Source organism: Mobula birostris, chromosome 11 (assembly GCF_030028105.1).
Source record: "Mobula birostris isolate sMobBir1 chromosome 11, sMobBir1.hap1, whole genome shotgun sequence".
Taxonomy (NCBI): Eukaryota; Metazoa; Chordata; class Chondrichthyes; order Myliobatiformes; family Myliobatidae; genus Mobula; species Mobula birostris.
In genome coordinates, this window is record NC_092380.1 from 13,223,172 (window position 1) to 13,240,429 (window position 17,258).

The window sequence follows — 17,258 nt, forward strand, 5'->3', positions numbered from 1 at the left end:
TAGGAACTTTTGGGCTGTTCTGGTGGTGTTTAGAATTGTGGCTATCAGGAGATTTACAAAGATATTGCTGTGTAGACCTAATTGTTTAATGCTGTTGTGTAGTGACTTTGGAATGATAACAGATGTAGATATTACTATTGGGACAATGTATAACCTGTTCATGTTCCATAGTCTTTCAATTTCCTCTTTTAATTCAGCACATTTCTGCTGTTTTTCACTTATTGAATCCTGTAAGTTATGTGTGTTTGGAATGGCTATATCTATTATTATTATTGTTATTTGTTTTTACAGTTTATCTTCTTTTACACATTAGTTATTTGTCTGTCGTGTGCAGTTTTTCTTTGATTCTATAGTGTTTCTTTGTTCTACTGTGAGTGCCTGCAAGAAAATGAGTCTCAGGGTAGTACATGGTGGCATACACATGCAAGTCACTTTATTACACCTGTACACCTGCTCATTAATGCAAATATCTAATCAGCCAATCGTATGGCAGCAACTCAATGCTGCATAAAAGCATGTAGACATGGTCACGAGGTTCAGTTATTGCTCAGACCCAACGTCAGATTGTGAAAGAAAAGTGATCTAAGTGACTTTGACTGTGGAATGATTGTTGGTGCCAGATGGGGTGGTTTGAGTATTTCAGAACCTGCTGACCTCCTGGGAGTTTCATGCACAACAGTCTCTAGAGTTTACAGAGAATGGTGCAAAAAAACAAATTTAAAAATCCAGTGAGCGGCAGCTCTGTGGGAGAAAGCGCCTTGTTAATGAGAGAGGTCAGAGGAGAATGGGCAGACTGGTTCAAGCTGACAGTCAGCAGTAACTCTAATCACCATGTGTTACAACTGTGGTGTGCAGAAGAGCATCTCTGAATACACAACATGTCAAACCTTGAAATGGATGGGCTACAGCAACAGAAGACCATGAACCTACACTCAGTGGCCACTTTACTAGGTACAGGAAGCGCCTAAGAAGTATGTATACACTTTGAGTGCGTACATACTTCTGTAACAAATTTGGTGTCAAATTGGTTGTTGTAATGCATCTAGGGAAGCGGTCCCCAACCACCAGGCCACGGACCGGTACCGGGCCGCGAGGAAACGATATGAGTCAGCTGCCCCTTTCCTCATTCCCTGTCACGCACTGTTGAACTTGAACATAGGGTTGCCAACTGTCCCGTATTTGCCAGGAAATCCCGTATATTGGGCTAAATTGGTTTGTTCCATATGGGACCGCTCTTATCCTGTATTTCCCCCGCTAAGGTAGAACCAAATAACACATAAAAATGAAAATAACACTAACATATAGTGAAAGCAGGAATGATATGATAAATACACAGCCTATATGAAATAGAAATAATAAATGTACAGTGTAGTCGGGAAGATGAAGGCAAAACTGATTTGTGTGGGGAGGGGAAATCAGCATGTACCCGCATGCACACTTAGGTGCCCGCGCAAGGCTTCATGGTCATGGTAGTCTTTCCTGGGGTAAAGTGTCCCGGGATTTGACTGCTACTTTTGTCCTTTATTTGGGAGTGAGAAAGTTGGCAACCCTAACTGTAAAAGACATGTTGAGGTGAGTTTAACCCTACTTGAACACCCCCCGGTCGGCCAGTCCGCAAGAATATTGTCAATATTAAACCGGTCCGTGGTGCAAAAAGGTTGGGGACCCCTGAGCTAGGGTGGTAGTGTAGTGGGTAGTGCTTGTCGTCTCACTTTCAGCTTCCACTGCTGGCTGGCAGTCTTGTTAAAATGGAGAGCTGAATGTGTGAGTCTCTCCCTGCCAGTACACAGCCTCTCCAATAACAAGCCTCATGCAGTGCTTCCTTGCTGGCGACGCATGGAAACTGAACTACAGAGGACGGGGAGGAGGTCTGGACCCTGCACACGTAGCACGCAGGCTCACTGGTGTGTGGACACGCCCTGGTGCTCACGAACCAGATCCCCAGCTAGGGGTAAATAGCCCCACTGCCTTGTGGGCAGCCTCGGGAGAGACAAGTAAACCCAGACAGCAAATCTGGAGTGGAGCCCCTCAGGCAGCTGGATGTCGTTGAACATCCTTCCAGCAGCTCCTGCTGCCAAGCTGGTGCCAAACGTATTGCTCCATAAGCTTTCCTTTGGACTACACTGGTGAGGCCGAGAGGGGATATTGATGACTGGGCATCTCAGGATCTCCATACCTTCTGCCCAGGCTTGTGATGATGATCACATCACCCATTGACCTTCCAAACAGACGGATGCCAACAACAACAATAACAAATTTACTTTGAACCTTTGAACTCTGAGTCAGAGAACCGCAGAGGGAAGGACACAGCTCAGAAGCAGGCCACTTGGCTTCGAGTCTATGGCAACCATCAACAGCTCACTAATCCCGCCCTAACCCAGTTTATTCTCCCCAGATCCCCATCAACTCTCTCCACATTCTACCACAGAATTTGTGAAATTTGCAGATTTTCCAGCAGTTTATCTTTTTATTTCAGATTTCCAACATTGTCTGTGCTGCTAACAGAAAATAAATGGATTCCTTTTTCTCTGACTCATTTCATCATGAAAATTAGTCACATCCATCTTATAGAGTCATAGAGAAGTACAGCACAAAAACAGGCCCTTTGGCCCATCTAGTCAAAGTCAAACCATTTAATTTGCCTACTCCCATTGTCCTGCTCTGGTACTATAGCCCCCCAGAGAATTTTCTGATCACCCAACGAAGGTTGCCATGGTGATTTTTCAAACTTACAGAATGAATGAATGAGGGAAATGCAAATTCAAGTATCTCTGCAGAATTGAACTCTCCTGAGGTGCGGCCATTTCAGCCATATCACTCTGGTTTGTTTGGAGAGAGCCACGATGTTACAAACGGGAAACACAGAATGTCCGGACCGTTCGTACTGACCCAGAATTTGACAAGGAAAAACGTGTTTGGCGTTCCTTTCTCAAACAGCTCCTTCAAGCCCCCCTTCTTCTCCGGAAACTTATCGTAGATTTGGCGGATGTCAATGGATTCAAGCAGACCCTCACTGTAAGATCGACTCGACTGGCCAATGTGGACAAAGAGGTGCTTATTGAACTGTCAAGGAAGAATAGAGCAACATCAGCATTGGAACAATGCAAGAAGTAGAAACTAGGACACAAACCACATCGGGGAAAGCAACGAGACGCAAGAGCCTGTAGACGCTGGAATCTTGGCACAAAATACAAGCTAATGAATTGAGACAACGTTAGGAGTTAAGAGAGTGAGGGAGAAATTGGAGTCCCTCGAAAATGATTCTGGGATTGAAAGGCTTATCAAATGAGGATTGTTTGATGGCTGTGGGCCTGCAAATGCTGGAATTCAGAAGAATGCGGGGGAATCTCATTGAAACCTATCGAAAGCCAAAAGGCAATGCAAATGGAAATGCAAAGGATGTTTCCTATGGTGGGGAGAACTTCCTATGGTGGGGAGACCAAAGGACACAGCCTTAGAATAGAGGGGCGTGCTTTTAGAATGGAGATGAGGAAGAATTTCTTTAGCCAGAGAGTGGTGAATGTGTGGAATTCGTTGCCATAGGCAGCCGTGGAGGCCAGGTCTTTGGGTATATTTAAGGCAGAGGTTGATAGGTTCTTGATTACTCAGAGCATGATGGGATACGGGGAGAAGGCAGGGGATTGGAGCTGAGAGGGGAAATGGATCAGGCATGATGAAATGGTAGAGCAGACTCAATGGGCCAAATGGCCTGATTCTGCTCCTGTATCTTATGGTCTAAGTTCAAGAGCATCGCTGGTAGGTTCTGAAACTGGGAGGGTTTTGTTGCTCAGCTGGGAAGGGCAAAGTGAAGGGTGCAAGGTGAGATAAAGGAACTCCAGTTGAATGGCATTGCAGGCTCACCCGACTAGAGAGGTTGCCATTGCCCCACTTGCCGGCTGCCCCCAGCACACCCTCGGCTGTGCTGGTTGCTAACACAAATGACGCCAGGTCACTGTATGTGATAAAGGAAATCCGAATCTGATCTCCCGCCCTAACCCAGAGGTGGGAGGCCAAAGAAAACCTGCCCTGGGGTTGGAAGACTCTGTGTGTGTGTGTGTGTGTGTGTGTGTGTGTGTGTGTGTGTGTGTGTGTGTGCGTGTGCGTGTGCGTGTGCGTGTGTGTGTGTGTGTGTGTGTGTGTGTTTATGAATGAATGAATGTGTGTATGAATGAATGAATGAGTGTATGAATGAATGAATGAATGAACGGGGCTTGTTCAGCTGTCGTTGTTTAGTCACTTGCTGTGTCCTGCTTTGTTGGGTTCTGCGTTGTTCTCCGTGTGCGTGCTACGCTGGCGGCGGAATGAGTGGCGACACTTGCCGGCTGCCCCCAGCCCGCCTTTGGGCGTGTTGGTTGTTAACGCAGTCCATGAGTTTCACTGTACGTTTCGATGTACGTGTGATAATGCTCGAGTAGCAGTTAGCATGACGCTGTTAGAGTCAGAGCTCGGAGTTCAATTTCAATGCCATCGGTAAGGAGTCTGTACATCCTCCCTGTCGGTTTCCTCTGGGTGCTCTGGTTTCCTCCCACAGTCCAAAGTAGCCGCCCATTTTAATTCCACTTCCCACTCCCATTCCACTATGTCCATCCATGGCCTCCTCTACTGTCGCAATGAGGCCAACACTCAGGTAGGACGAGCAACACCCTTTATTCCATCTGGGTAGCCTCCAACCTGATGGCATGAACACCGATTTCTCGAACTTCTGGTAATGCCTCCCCCTTCACCATTCCCCTCTCTCACCTCATCTCCCTACCTGCCCATCGCCTCCCTCTGGTGCTCCTCCCCCTTTTCTTTCTTCCGTGGCCTTCCATCCTCTCCTATCAGATTCCCCCTTCTCCAGCCCTGTATCTCTTTCACCAATCAATTTCCCAGCTCTTTACTTCACAACTCCCCTCCCCCCAGTTTCACCTATCGCCTTGGCGGTTCTTCCTCCCCTCCCCCCACCTTCTTACTCTGACCCCCCCCTCATCTTTTTTTTCCTGTCCTGATGAAGGGTCTCGGCCCGAAATGTTGGCTGTTTATTTTTTCCCACAGAAGCTGCCTGACCTGCTGAGTTCCTCCAGCATTTTGTGTTGTGTTGCTCTGGCCAAAGACATATCGGTTGGTAGGTTAATTAGTCATTGTAAATTGCCCTGTGATTAGGCGAGGGTTAAATCAGGGGTGGGGAAGGGTTGCTGAAAAGGGCCGGAAGGGCCTATTCTGCATTGTATATCTAAATAGATAGATAAACAAGTAAATAAATAAACAGACAAATAAAGAAATAAAATCTGAATTTGAAAATGCCCTACATGTACCTGCCCCACTTTCAGTCGAGGATCACATGCATGCCTAGGTATGACATGTCACGTATACTACACCAGTGAGAGTGGGGTTGCTGGGGTAACAGTGCCAGTAGTAGCTCCCCCCTTCCCCGTCTCTGCTGCACCCAACCCGTGAGCACCAACTAGTCCAACGTAACAAAATGGGGCCAAGCCATCAATGGCACAATGCTGAAGTAGAGAGAAAGGATCAGTAACGAGAAGAGCAAGTCATGCAAACGTAGTGTCATTGGGTCATAAGTACACTCCCGAAACCCTCCGGTTTGGATTGGTCTGTCAGGCTGGATTTACCCACGAGGCACTCACAGTTTCTGGATCCCGCTGCTGTTCCGTGAATGCCGAGAATTCCACAAGTTGGATCTTCGGAGTCCCAATGCAGCGAGCTTGCCAGGCTGAATGTGAACGGGCGGGTGAAAGGCCGAGGGAAGCCCCTTCATAACCTGTATGGCGGAATCACAGTGTTCAAGCACGTCAGTAATGATTACCCTCGGCACCCTCTTTCAACGGTGTTCGGTAAAACTGGAGCACTTTCCAGTGGCTTCCCACTCCCGGCTAGGTGGGAGTTTCATCCCACTTCACACAGTGAGGTGCTCAACCAATCGAAATGTGCTGCTCTAATCAGCCGAATAGCTAGAAAATTTAATGCCTTCAACGCCAGTACCAACTCAACTCCATATGTCAGATCACCAAGAGCCCATCATATTACAAGAAAGTTACTGGCATGGTTAGAACATTGGCTGACTGGTAGGAGGCAGCAAGTGGGAATAAAAGGCAAACACGAGGAACTCTGCAGATGCTGGAAATTCAAGCAAGACACATCAAGGTTGATCCTTTTCTGTCTGGCTGCCAGTGATTAGTGGTGATCTGCAGGGGTTGGTGTTGGGACCGCTTCTTTTTATGCTGTGTGTCAATGACTTAGTTGATGGAATAGATGGCTTTGTTGCCAAGTTTGAAGATGATACGAAGATTGGTGGAGGGCAGGTAGTTTTAAGGAAACAGGAAGACTGCAGAAGGACTTAGACTAGGAGAATGGGCAAGAAAATGGCAAATGAAATACAAAGTTGGAAAATGCATGGTCATGCACTTTGGTGGAAGAAATAAATGTGCAGACTATTTTCTAAACAGGGAGAAAATCCAAAAACCTGAGATGCAAAGGGACGGGAGTCCTTATGCAGAACACCCTAAAGGTTAACTTGCAGGTTGAGTCGGTGGTGAGGAAGGCAAATGCAATGTTAGCATTGATTTCAAGAGGTCTAGTATACAAGAGCAGGTATGTGATGCAGAGGCTTTATAAGGCACTGGTGAGGCCTCACCTTGAGTATTGTGAACAGTTTTTGTCTCCTCATCTAAGAAAAGATGTGCTGGCATTGGAGAGCGTTCAAAGGAGGTTCACAAGGATGATTCCAGGAATGAAAGGGTTATCATATGAGGAACGTTTGATGGCTCTGGGTCTGTACTCACTGGAATTTAGAAGAATGAGGGGGGATCTCATTGAAGCCTTTTGAATATTGAAAGGCCTAGACAGAGCAGATGTGGAAAGGATGTTTCCCATGGTGAGGGAGTCTAGGACAAGAGGGCACAGCCTCAGGATAGAGGGGCGTCCATTTAAAACAGAGATGCAGAGAAATTTCTTTAGCCAGAGGGTGGTGAATTTGTGCAATGTGTTACAACAGGCAGCAGTGCAGGCCTGTTGGGTATATATAAGACAGAGCTTGATTAGTTGTTGACTGGCCATGGCATCAAAGGTTATGGGAAAAAGGCTGGGGATTGGTCTGAGGAGAGGGGAAAAGGATCAGCTATGATTGAATGGCGGAGCAGACTCAATGGGCTAATTCTCCTCCTTTGTCTTATGGTCTTATCGTCACAATGCCAGCACCAACCAAACTGCTCAATAGAATCACACACAGTTTGGTCACTCATTATGTGCCGTGTTGTCTGACATGGGCACTCATGATCTTTGACCATGATTGTTTTTGGCAAATATTTCAACAGAAGTGGTTTGCCATTGCCTTCTTCTGGGCAGTGTCTTTACAAAACGGGTGGCCCCAGCTATTATCAATACTCTTCAGAGATTATATCCCTGGTGTCAATGGTCACATAACCAGGACTTGATATGCACCAGATGCTCATACAACCATTCACCACCAGCTCCCATGGCTTCACATGACCCTGATAGGGGGCTAAGCAGGTGCTACACCTTGCCCAAGGGTGACCTGCAGGCTAGCGGAGGGAAGGAGCTTCTTACACCTCCTTTGGTAGAGATGCGTCTCCACCCCACATACAGTGTCAGTGCTATTGAAGACTCCACACAGGAATACCAGCCCATTCCAGTGCCAAGCTACTCCCGGCAGCCAGCACCACTACAAGATGCCAGTGCCAACCTAACTGCAGGGCAGAGCCATCAGGTGAAGCCGGTGCCAAGCTTGTTCTGCCAAGGTGGTCAAACATTGATCCATTGATGGTCGGCACAATACACAGAAGAGTATAGCACAGAAACAGGCATTCAGCCCACAGTATCAAACTGCACGAGGAACATTGCACTATACAAAGGATCACCATATAATTTCAGAGCTAAATTAATTCCCAAATATAAAGTATCCTTCTCACCTGAGAGAGGAGAATGGCTTACATTTGACTGAACAGCAAACGATTGTTGGATGAAAGGTTTCATGCTGCAAGGAAAATACATTTATTTTTAAAAAAACCATTAATGCTCTTCATCTACCACTGGCTCTTGTGAGGTTTGACAAAGAATCATTCCCATCACACAAGCTGCTCATTTCATGGCACAACAGGTAATCATCGATAATTTAGGTGGGACCTTGCACTCAATGTCTGCAATAGATTTTGCCAGGTTTTGTCAGGGACAGAAAGTTGAGGGAACAAACACCAGTTTACGTCGAAGGGGGTCAGCAGTGAAAAGGGTGGACAGTTTCGGGTTCCTGGCAGTCAGCATCTCAAAGGATCTATTCTGGGCCCAACATATCGATGCAGCTATGAAGAAGGCACATCAGCAATTTTATTTCTTCAGGAGTTTGAGGAAATTTGGTACGTCACCAAAGGCTCTAGTACGTTTCTACAGATGTACTGTGGAGAGCATTCTAAATGGTTGCATCTCCATCTGGTACAGAAGGGCCAATGCAGAGGACTGGAAAAAGCCGCGGAGGGTTGCAAACTCAGCCAGATCTATCATGGGCACCAGCCTCCCCAGCGTCGCGGACATTCGGCTTGAAGGGCCGAATGGCCTACTCCTGCACCTATTTTCTATGTTTCTATGTTTCTATGTTTCATCAAAAGACAATGCCTCAAAAAGGCAGCAGCCAGTATGAAGGAGCCCCACCACCCAGGACATGCCCTCTTCTCATCACTACCATCAGGGAGGGGACAAGGGCCTGAAAATCCACACTCAGCATTTTACGAACAGCTTCTTCCCTGATTCCTTCCAGATTTCTGAACGGACCGTGAACCCATGAACGCTATTTTTGCTCTCTTTGTGCGCCACTTGTTTAATTATATATACAGTGGATTCTGGATAACTGGGATACATTGGCACCAGTAAATCTTGGCCCAATTAAGCAGCTGGCCCAATGAGATAAAGTTTCATGGAAATAGTTAAAATGATATAAAGAAGACAAACTACTCTTTAACCGAGTAACAAATTTTGCATTTTAATGAAACACGGAACAAGTTACCAATACCACTGCAGTATTATAATACTGTGTGTTGGTTCCTCATAGTTACCTATGGGGGAATTCATCCAGTGTATGTGGCCGTGTTCTTTTATCGACTGTAAATGAACAAAATTAATGCAGACACCTTGTGCAGAGGATGAACTGCCTTCATACAATGTTTTTGCTAATTGCATTCTCCAAATCTTCATTTTCATTGTAACATTCAAGATGATGGCTGATACCTTCAAATTTTACATAGTTCTTAACTTGTTGAAGTTGTGAGATCCTTTCATTTTCACTCCTGGCAGTTTCTAAACTGTTTTGCTCACTGCCTGAATGCTTGAAAACACAGTGAGCAAAACAGTTCTGAATCATCTTATTGCTTATTTCTAAAGTTCAAGGTTCAAAGTTCAAAGTACATTTATTATCAAAGTACATATATGTTATACAACCTTGAGATTCGTCTCCATACAGACAGCCACAAAACAAGTTTGTCAGTCTTTGTTTGTGTGCAGCTTTTCATTGATTCTATTGCATTTCTTTGTTCTTCTGTGAATGCCCACAAGAAAATGAATCTCAGAGTAATGTATGGGTGACATATACTCATTTTAAGAACAAATTTACCTTGAACGTTTAACTTTGAAGGCGACATGATAGCACCATCAAAACTGCATGTTAGTCAGAATGCAAACAAGTAAGATACACTCTCTTAATTAGGTACACCTGTACACCTGCTCATTAATGCAAATATCTAATCAGCCAATCACGTGGCAGCAACTCAACGCATAAAAGCATGCAGACAGGTCAAGAGGTTCAGATGATGTTCAGACCAAATATCAGAATGGGGGAAGAAATGTGATCTTAAGTGATTTTGACTGTCGAATGATTGTTGGTGCCAGACGGGGTGGTTTGAGTATCTCAGAAACTGCTGATCTCCTGGGATTTTGATGCACATCAGTATCTAGAGTTTACAGGGAATGGAGCAAGAAGCAAAAGAAAAGTTCTGTGAGTGAAAGCACCTTGTTAATGAGAGGTCAGAGGAGAAAAGCCAGACTGGTTCAAGCTGACAGAAAGATGACTAACTCAAATAATGTTGTGTTACTACAGCTTTCTCAAGGGCAAGACAACACAGGTGGACAGAGCCACACAGACCCAGGGGTTCTGTCTGAGTGCACGTTCTCCTTGTTACCAAGTTGATTTCTCCAGGTGCCCCGATGTCTTCCCACATCCCAAAGCCACTGCAAATTGCTCCTGGTGTATGGCTGTGTGGTAGAATCTGGGAGAGTTGGATGGGAATCAGGGGAGAATGAAAAATGAGTTTAATGCAAGATTCAAGTAAATGGGTGGTTGATGGTCAGCACTGGTTTGATGGACTGAAGGGCCGGTCTCCATGCCATCTCTGTCTATGACTCTCTATCAATAAAAACCACATCCAGCAATGACACCTGGATTGCCCTGGACCAAAAGGGACCCGTTGCAAAATACACCCTAGTCAGAGTTTTGGTGGACAAACTTAAATGGTGTGTGTACAGTGTTGGAGTTTATAGACACAGGAGGTTCTGCTGGAAATCTGGAGAAACACACACACACAATGTGCTGGAGGAGCTCAGCAGATCATGGATGGGAATAAGCAGTCGACGTTTCGGGTGATGAAGGGTCTCGTCGACTGTTTGTTCCCATCCAGCGACACTGCCTGACCCGCTGAACTCCTGGAGTTCTATAAGGCAGCGTTGTGTCCAATGCCACATACAACCTCCCAGCTGCCCCTCGGAACTGTACCTACTCTTGAGAGGAGCCTGCTTCCTCTGAAGTTACAACACCGGGCCAAAACTGAAAGAACTCGTGCTTCTGCGGAAAGAAAACAGATGGCTGTATAAGTAAGGAGAAATAGTCAGCAAGCATTTTTTCCCCAATATCATTTATATTCCCATAACCAGAACCAGAATGGAGAATGAAAGAGACAGTCCTACAGTTGAACAGCCTGGATACCTTACAGGTAAGATACCTGTGACAGGAATACACATAGATTAAGGTGTTAGCTGTCCTGTGGAATCAGCAGTTGGTCTGCCATCTGTCTTCAGGAGAGAGAGAGATAAGGAAAACAATGGAGCAGCATTTGGAGATGTGTAATGAAGGGACGGGAGAGAGAGCTGTCAAGATCGGCTCCCCCTTTGAACCCTGAACTGTTTGAAGTGATGGACAGGCGATACCCCAGCAGGGGGATAAAAAGGGACAGGTTCGCTAAGGCGACACACACGACACCCGAGGTAACGAGACCCTGGAAGCGGTGCGTCTCTCACAAGTCGGTGGGAAGTACCGGCCATAAACGCACAGGCTGGAAAGGTGCGATCGGCGGGAATCTGGTGTGTGTCCACCCTTGCCTGGGTGCCAGGTTCAGCGCAGAGAAACGATCGTGTCTGGAAACGGAGGGGTCACGGTCGATGACCTCAGATGACATCACAAAGGACTCGTCCGAAAGCTGACTGCGAAGGTCTGTGTGTGGAAGCCTTGAATATTCATTCGTTTTTTGCTCTCTCTCTCCTCCCCCCCACTGTCCATCGCCACGGCAGCGATTACTGCGAACTGAACTGAACTTTGTGTTACTTTGAAACTGGTCATTTACCCTTAGACAACGATAGAGCTTGATTGATCCTGTTATCCTAATTCTGTGTACATGTGTGTTTATCATTGCTGAACTGTTGCATTCATTATCCTTTTGATTAGAGTACTGTGTTGCTTGTTTCTTTAATAAAACTTTCTTAATTCTAGTAATCCAGACTCCAACAGAGTGGTCCGTTTCTGCTGGTTTGGCAACCCAGTTACGGGGTACGTAACATAAGTGGGGTTCTCGTCCGCGATTTTGAACGCTAAATTTGGGTTGGAGTAAATTGATTGGGTCAAAATTCCTGAAAGAAAGAAAAGACAAACAGCAGAAATGGAGGCTGAGGAATTTATAAAGGCGCCGACCTTGGAGGCATTAGAGGATGCCAGGAAATCGGAATTGGTAGCTGTGGCCAAACGGTTGAATCTTGCTAAGGGGAAGTCGACAATGAGGAGGGAGGAGATACACAGAGCTATCGTAGAGCACTATGTATCTAAAGGTGTGTTTCCCCAAGGGGAGCTGGGGGTGGTGTCTATTGAAAAACCTGCTGGAAACGCGGTATAGGTACAGCTTGAAAAACTGAGACTCCAGCACGAGTTCCGGGTACGGCAGTTAGAACACGAAGAGAAGCAGTTAGAAAGGCAGGAGAGAGAGTTAGAAAGGCGGGAGAAAGAGAAAGAGTTAGAAAGGCGGGAGAAAGAGAGAGAGTTAGAAAGGCAGGAGAGAGAGAGAGAGAGACAGCTGGAGCCAGAGGAGAAACAGAGGGAAAGGGAATTCGAGCTGGAGAAGTTAAAGATAAGAGCAGAGCAGGGGCTCGTGCCGAACTAAGGTGGAGGGTTCCGGGCGACCCAGGAGGTTAGGCTGGTTCCCCCATTTGACGATACCAACGTGGATCGGTACTTTCTCCATTTCGAAAAAGTGGCTATAAGTCAGGACTGGCCGAGGGATAAGTGGGCTGTTTTACTTCAGAGTGTACTAAAAGGGAAAATCCAACAAGCTTACTCAGCTTTGTCTGCGGAAGGTGCCCAGAGGTATGAGGTGGTGAAAGAGGCCATCCTCAGGATTTATGAGTTGGTCCTGGAAGCATACCGGCAGAGGTTCCGGAATGCGAGGAAGCAGTGGGACCGCACGTATTTAGAGTTTGCCCGTGAGATGCAGACATATTGTGAGTGTTGGTGCGCCTCGAAGGGGGTAGAGGGGGATTATGACAGACTGCTACAGCTGATCCTGATTGAGCAGTTTAAAGGTTGTGTCCCTGAGAGTATGAGACCCTACCTAGATGAGAAAGAGGCAGCCACGTTAGCCGCAACTGCTAAGTTAGCGGATGAGTATGCGTTGATGCATAAAATGAAGTTTGCCCCGAGTAAAGGCTACCAGAAGGGTAGTCAGGACGGCGGGGAGAGTCCGCCGGAAAAGTCAGAAAGTAAGCCGGGGACTAGTGAGAAGGATAAGGTAGACTGGGAGCAGTCTGGTAGGAAGTCTCCTGGGGTCGTCTGTTATAATTGCGGGAAAGTCGGACACTTTGCGTCCAGGTGCTTTGCCCCAAAGAAGGAGACGGGAAAAGGAAAAACGGCGATTTTGACTGGCTGTATCGAGCTGGTAAACGAACTGCTAGGGAAGGGCAGGTCTGCCAAAGTTCAGGAAGGGCGCGAGAGGTTTATCTCGGCCGGATTGGTGTCAGTGAAGGAGGGGTTAAAACCAGTTCCAGTGCGGATCTGGAGAGACATGGGAGCGTGTCAGTCACTAATACTGAAGAGTGTATTAGAGTTTAGCTCAGAGACCCAGACTGGGGAGGTAGAGGTCAAGGGTGTTGGGAAAGGGACAGAGTCAGTCCCTTTGCACCAGATACACTTACAAAGCAACCTGGTCTCTGGACTAGTCACGATCGGGGTGAGGTTCGAATTACTGATGAAAGGCGTGGAAGTTTTGCTCGGTAATGACGTCGCTGGGGGAATCGTGTTCCCAATCGTGAGATTGACAGGTCAGCCTGCCAGCAGTGAGGCCCCGCCCATGGACTCACAGGTTCATCACGGGGCTGCGGTGGTAAATTTAGCTGAGACGTTTCTGCCAACCTTGTACGAGACGGGGGTAGAAAATGAAAAGAAGGAGTGTAGTGAGACAAGAGGTAGTGAGGGAGCTGAGACAAACTTAGCAGTAGCCAGGAAAGAATTTGTGCAGACGCAGGAGCGAGACGAGGGGCTGATGGTTTTGGCAGAGACAGCTCTCTCTGACACAGACTTGACAAGGGAACTAGTAGGCTATTGTGTGGAGGAGGAAGTGCTAAGGAAGAAAGGGAAACCCAGTACAGTACCCGCAGATGAGGAATGGGGGGTGGTGCAAAAGAGTTATGGGGTTGAGGTTTTTAACCTGGCCCACAAGGTACCCCCCCCCCCAGTGGACATTTTGCGGTGCTGGAGGAAACAGTTGGTGGAATCATTAAAGAGGTTTACCGGCCGCCCAGGGGGAAGGATGTTATTGATTAGGGCCGACGCGAACTGGGACGGTCACAGGCTTTTGATATGCTAACAAATCTAGTCGGGGTTAGTGCGGAAATCAATGAAGCTAGGGGCACCCTGATAAGAGAAAAAAACCATTTTGAAAAGATTAGTATGGTATCGATCAGATGGGAGAAGGCTATTGTTTTGGCCAGGTCTGCTGATAAGGTCTCTCCCTTAATCCCCGAACAAAGCGACTCTTTAGGAGAAGTAATTAAACGACTCGCACACGTGTGTTTGATTGTCCCGAGGCGATGCAAAGAACTGGGACGTTGGGTGGTGTCTGGTACAATAGGTTAGCCTAGCAAGCAACAGCCATATAGAATGAGTAATTCAGTGACTAAAGGGCTGATGAACACAGAGGTGTGTATTGGCAATTTAATACAGCTGTCTGAAGCCAGCTTGATAGTGAACCGTGATAAAAATGAGTTCGGCCACACGAAGGTCACTTACCTGGGACTTGTGGTGACACAGGGGCAGCTGGCAGCAATGCAAGCTAAAGTGCAGGCTATCGCTGACCTCCCAACCCCGACAGACAAGAGGGCCCTCAGAAGGCTCTTGGAGATGGTGGGGTACTGTAGGAAGTTTTGCAATAACTCTGTGGTAACTACCCCTCCCCCTCCTACTAAGCCCTTGCGAGAGAAAACCAAGTCGGAATAGGACGACCCTTGTTATTGTGGTCCGGGACAAAACCAAATGAGAGGTTACATTGATCGCAATTCATCAGTGTTCTTGGCCACTATGAAGTTTGCTAAATTGGAGCCTGGTCTAAGGGATTATTAACAGCACATATAAAAGGAACAGAAAATGTGATGACTGACTGTCTGTCAGGTGTTGACAACTTCAAATTTGCTGTATTAGTCAAATAGCTGATAACGATGTATATTTGTGTGTGTATCAAATAATGTATTCATGTTTGTAATTTTTACCCCCCCAGTAAAAATCCTTAAAGGGGGGAAGTGTGACAGGAATACACATAGATTAAGATGTTAGCTGTCCTGTGGAATCAGCAGTTGGTCTGCCATCTGTCTTCAGGAGAGAGAGAGATAAGGAAAACAATGGAGCAGCATTTGGAGATGTGTAATGAAGGGACGGGAGAGAGAGCTGTCTAGAGCGGCTCCCCCTTTGAACCCTGAACTGTTTGAAGTGATGGACAGGCGATACCCCAGCAGGGGGATAAAAAGGGACAGGTTCACTAAGGCGACACACACGACACCCGAGGTAACAAGACCCTGGAAGCGGTGCGTCTCTCACAAGTCGGTGGGAAGTACCGGGCCATAAACACACAGAGTGGAAAGGCACGATCGGCGGGAACCTGGTGTGTGTCCACCCTTGCCTGGGTGCCAGGTTCACCGCAGGGAAACGATCGTGTCTGGAAACGGAGGGGTCACAGTCGGTGACCTCAGATGACATCACAAAGGACTTGCCCGAAAGCTGACTGCGAAGGTCTGTGTGTGGAAGCCTTGAATATTCATTCGTTTTGCTCTCTCTCTCCTCCTCCCCCCCACTGTCCATCGCCATGGCAACGATTACTGCGAACTGAACTGAACTTTGTGTTACTTTGAAACTGGTCATTTACCCTTAGACAACGATAGAGCTTGATTGATCCTGTTATCCTAATTCTGTGTACATGTGTGTTTATCATTGCTGAACTGTTGCATTCATTATCCTTTTGATTAGAGTACTGTGTTGCTTGTTTCTTTAATAAAACTTTCTTAGTTCTAGTAATCCAGACTCCAACTGAGTGGTCCATTTCTGCTGGTTTGGCAACCCAGTTACGGGGTACGTAACATACCATAAACCATAAGACATAGCAGCAGAATTATGCCATTCAGCCCATCAGATGGGTCTGCCATTCCATCACAGCTGATTTATTATCCCTCTCAACCCCATTCTCCTGCCTTCTCTTCATAACCTATCATGCCCCGAATAATCAAGAACATATCAATCTCCACTTTAAATATACTCAACGACTTAAATTCCATAACTTCTGTGGCCATGAATTCCACAGATTCACCACCCTCACGCTAAAGAGATTCTTCCTCACCTCTAATCTAAGTTGACATCCCTTTATTCGGAGGCTGTGCCCTCTGGTCCTAAACTCCTCCACTGTAGGGAACATCCTCTCCACATCCACTCCATCAAGGCCTTTCAATAATCCATGGGTTTCAAAGAGATCCCCCTCATTCTTCTAAACTCCAGCAAGTACAGGCCCAGAGCCATCAAATGCTCCTCATATGTTAACCCTTTCATTCATGGGATCATTCTCCTGAACCTCCTCTAGATCTTTACACCTTCCAGATCTCCCAGCAACTCTCTTACCAAATTGATTCTCTCTCTTTCTCCTCAACAGAAAGATTGGCCACATTAAAATATCTGTTTGCCGCCTCTTTAAGAAATGGTAAGAGTTCTCGACATTGACTCGGGAGAGAAACTTTCCGCCTGAACCCCCCCGCTCAGCTTTAGTCACCAGATATAACGTGTACCAGTGCAACCAAAGGAGTTGAAGAATCCGTTTCGGGGGCCCTGCCGTTTGATGTTTAATATTCTGTGCGTTATTTGCTCCGTTTTTACGGAATTTGTTCTCATTTTTGTGCATTAAGTCTTTGATGTTTTTGTTTAAATGGGTTCCACGGTGTTGCTTTGTTTGGTGGCTGCCTACAGGAGGATAAATTGCAGGGTTCTGTACTGTATTCATACAGTTCTGTGCAAAAATCGTAGGCACGTCGCTCCATGTCCTCCTTTCCGACAAGATGAGGCCACCCTCAGGGTGGAGGAGCAACACCTTATATTCCGTCTGGGTAGCCTCCAACCTGACGGCATGAATATCAACCTCTCCCTATTAAAAAAAAATCCTTCTCCCTTCCCCTGTTCTTCTATTCCCCACTCTGGCCTTTTACCTCTTCTCGCCTCCTCCTGGGTCCCCTCTTCCTTCCCTTTTTCCCATGGTCCACTCTCCTCACCTTACTGAGTAATTCCTCTCCGGCCCTTTACCTTTCCCACCCACCTGACTTCATCCATCACCTTCCACTTTTTTATTCTGGCATCTTCCCCCTTCTTTTCCAGTCCAGAAGAAGGGTCTCGGTCTGAAATGTAGACTGTTTATTCATTTCCATAGACGCTTACTGACCTGCTGAGTTCCTCCGGCATTTTGTGTGTGCTGCTTTACATA

The 17,258-nt window shown here is 46.6% G+C and overlaps 1 protein-coding gene across 12 annotated transcripts in view; it reads right to left on the minus strand.

Moving 5' to 3' along the window:
- The window catches only part of LOC140204835 (transcriptional enhancer factor TEF-1-like), a 98,492-nt gene that overhangs the window by 8,129 nt on the left and 73,105 nt on the right, over nucleotides 1-17,258 (minus strand). For 11 of the 12 annotated variants that reach the window (XM_072271680.1, XM_072271681.1, XM_072271679.1 and 8 more), the window contains 4 exons: nucleotides 10,773-10,837; nucleotides 7,926-7,990; nucleotides 5,625-5,758; nucleotides 2,890-3,063 (listed from right to left, as the gene is read on the minus strand). In XM_072271680.1, the coding sequence (XP_072127781.1) occupies nucleotides 2,890-3,063; nucleotides 5,625-5,758; nucleotides 7,926-7,990; nucleotides 10,773-10,837 (438 nt within the window). The remainder of the gene's footprint in view (nucleotides 1-2,889; nucleotides 3,064-5,624; nucleotides 5,759-7,925; nucleotides 7,991-10,772; nucleotides 10,838-17,258) is intronic. The other variant, XM_072271682.1, reaches the window with a different exon arrangement.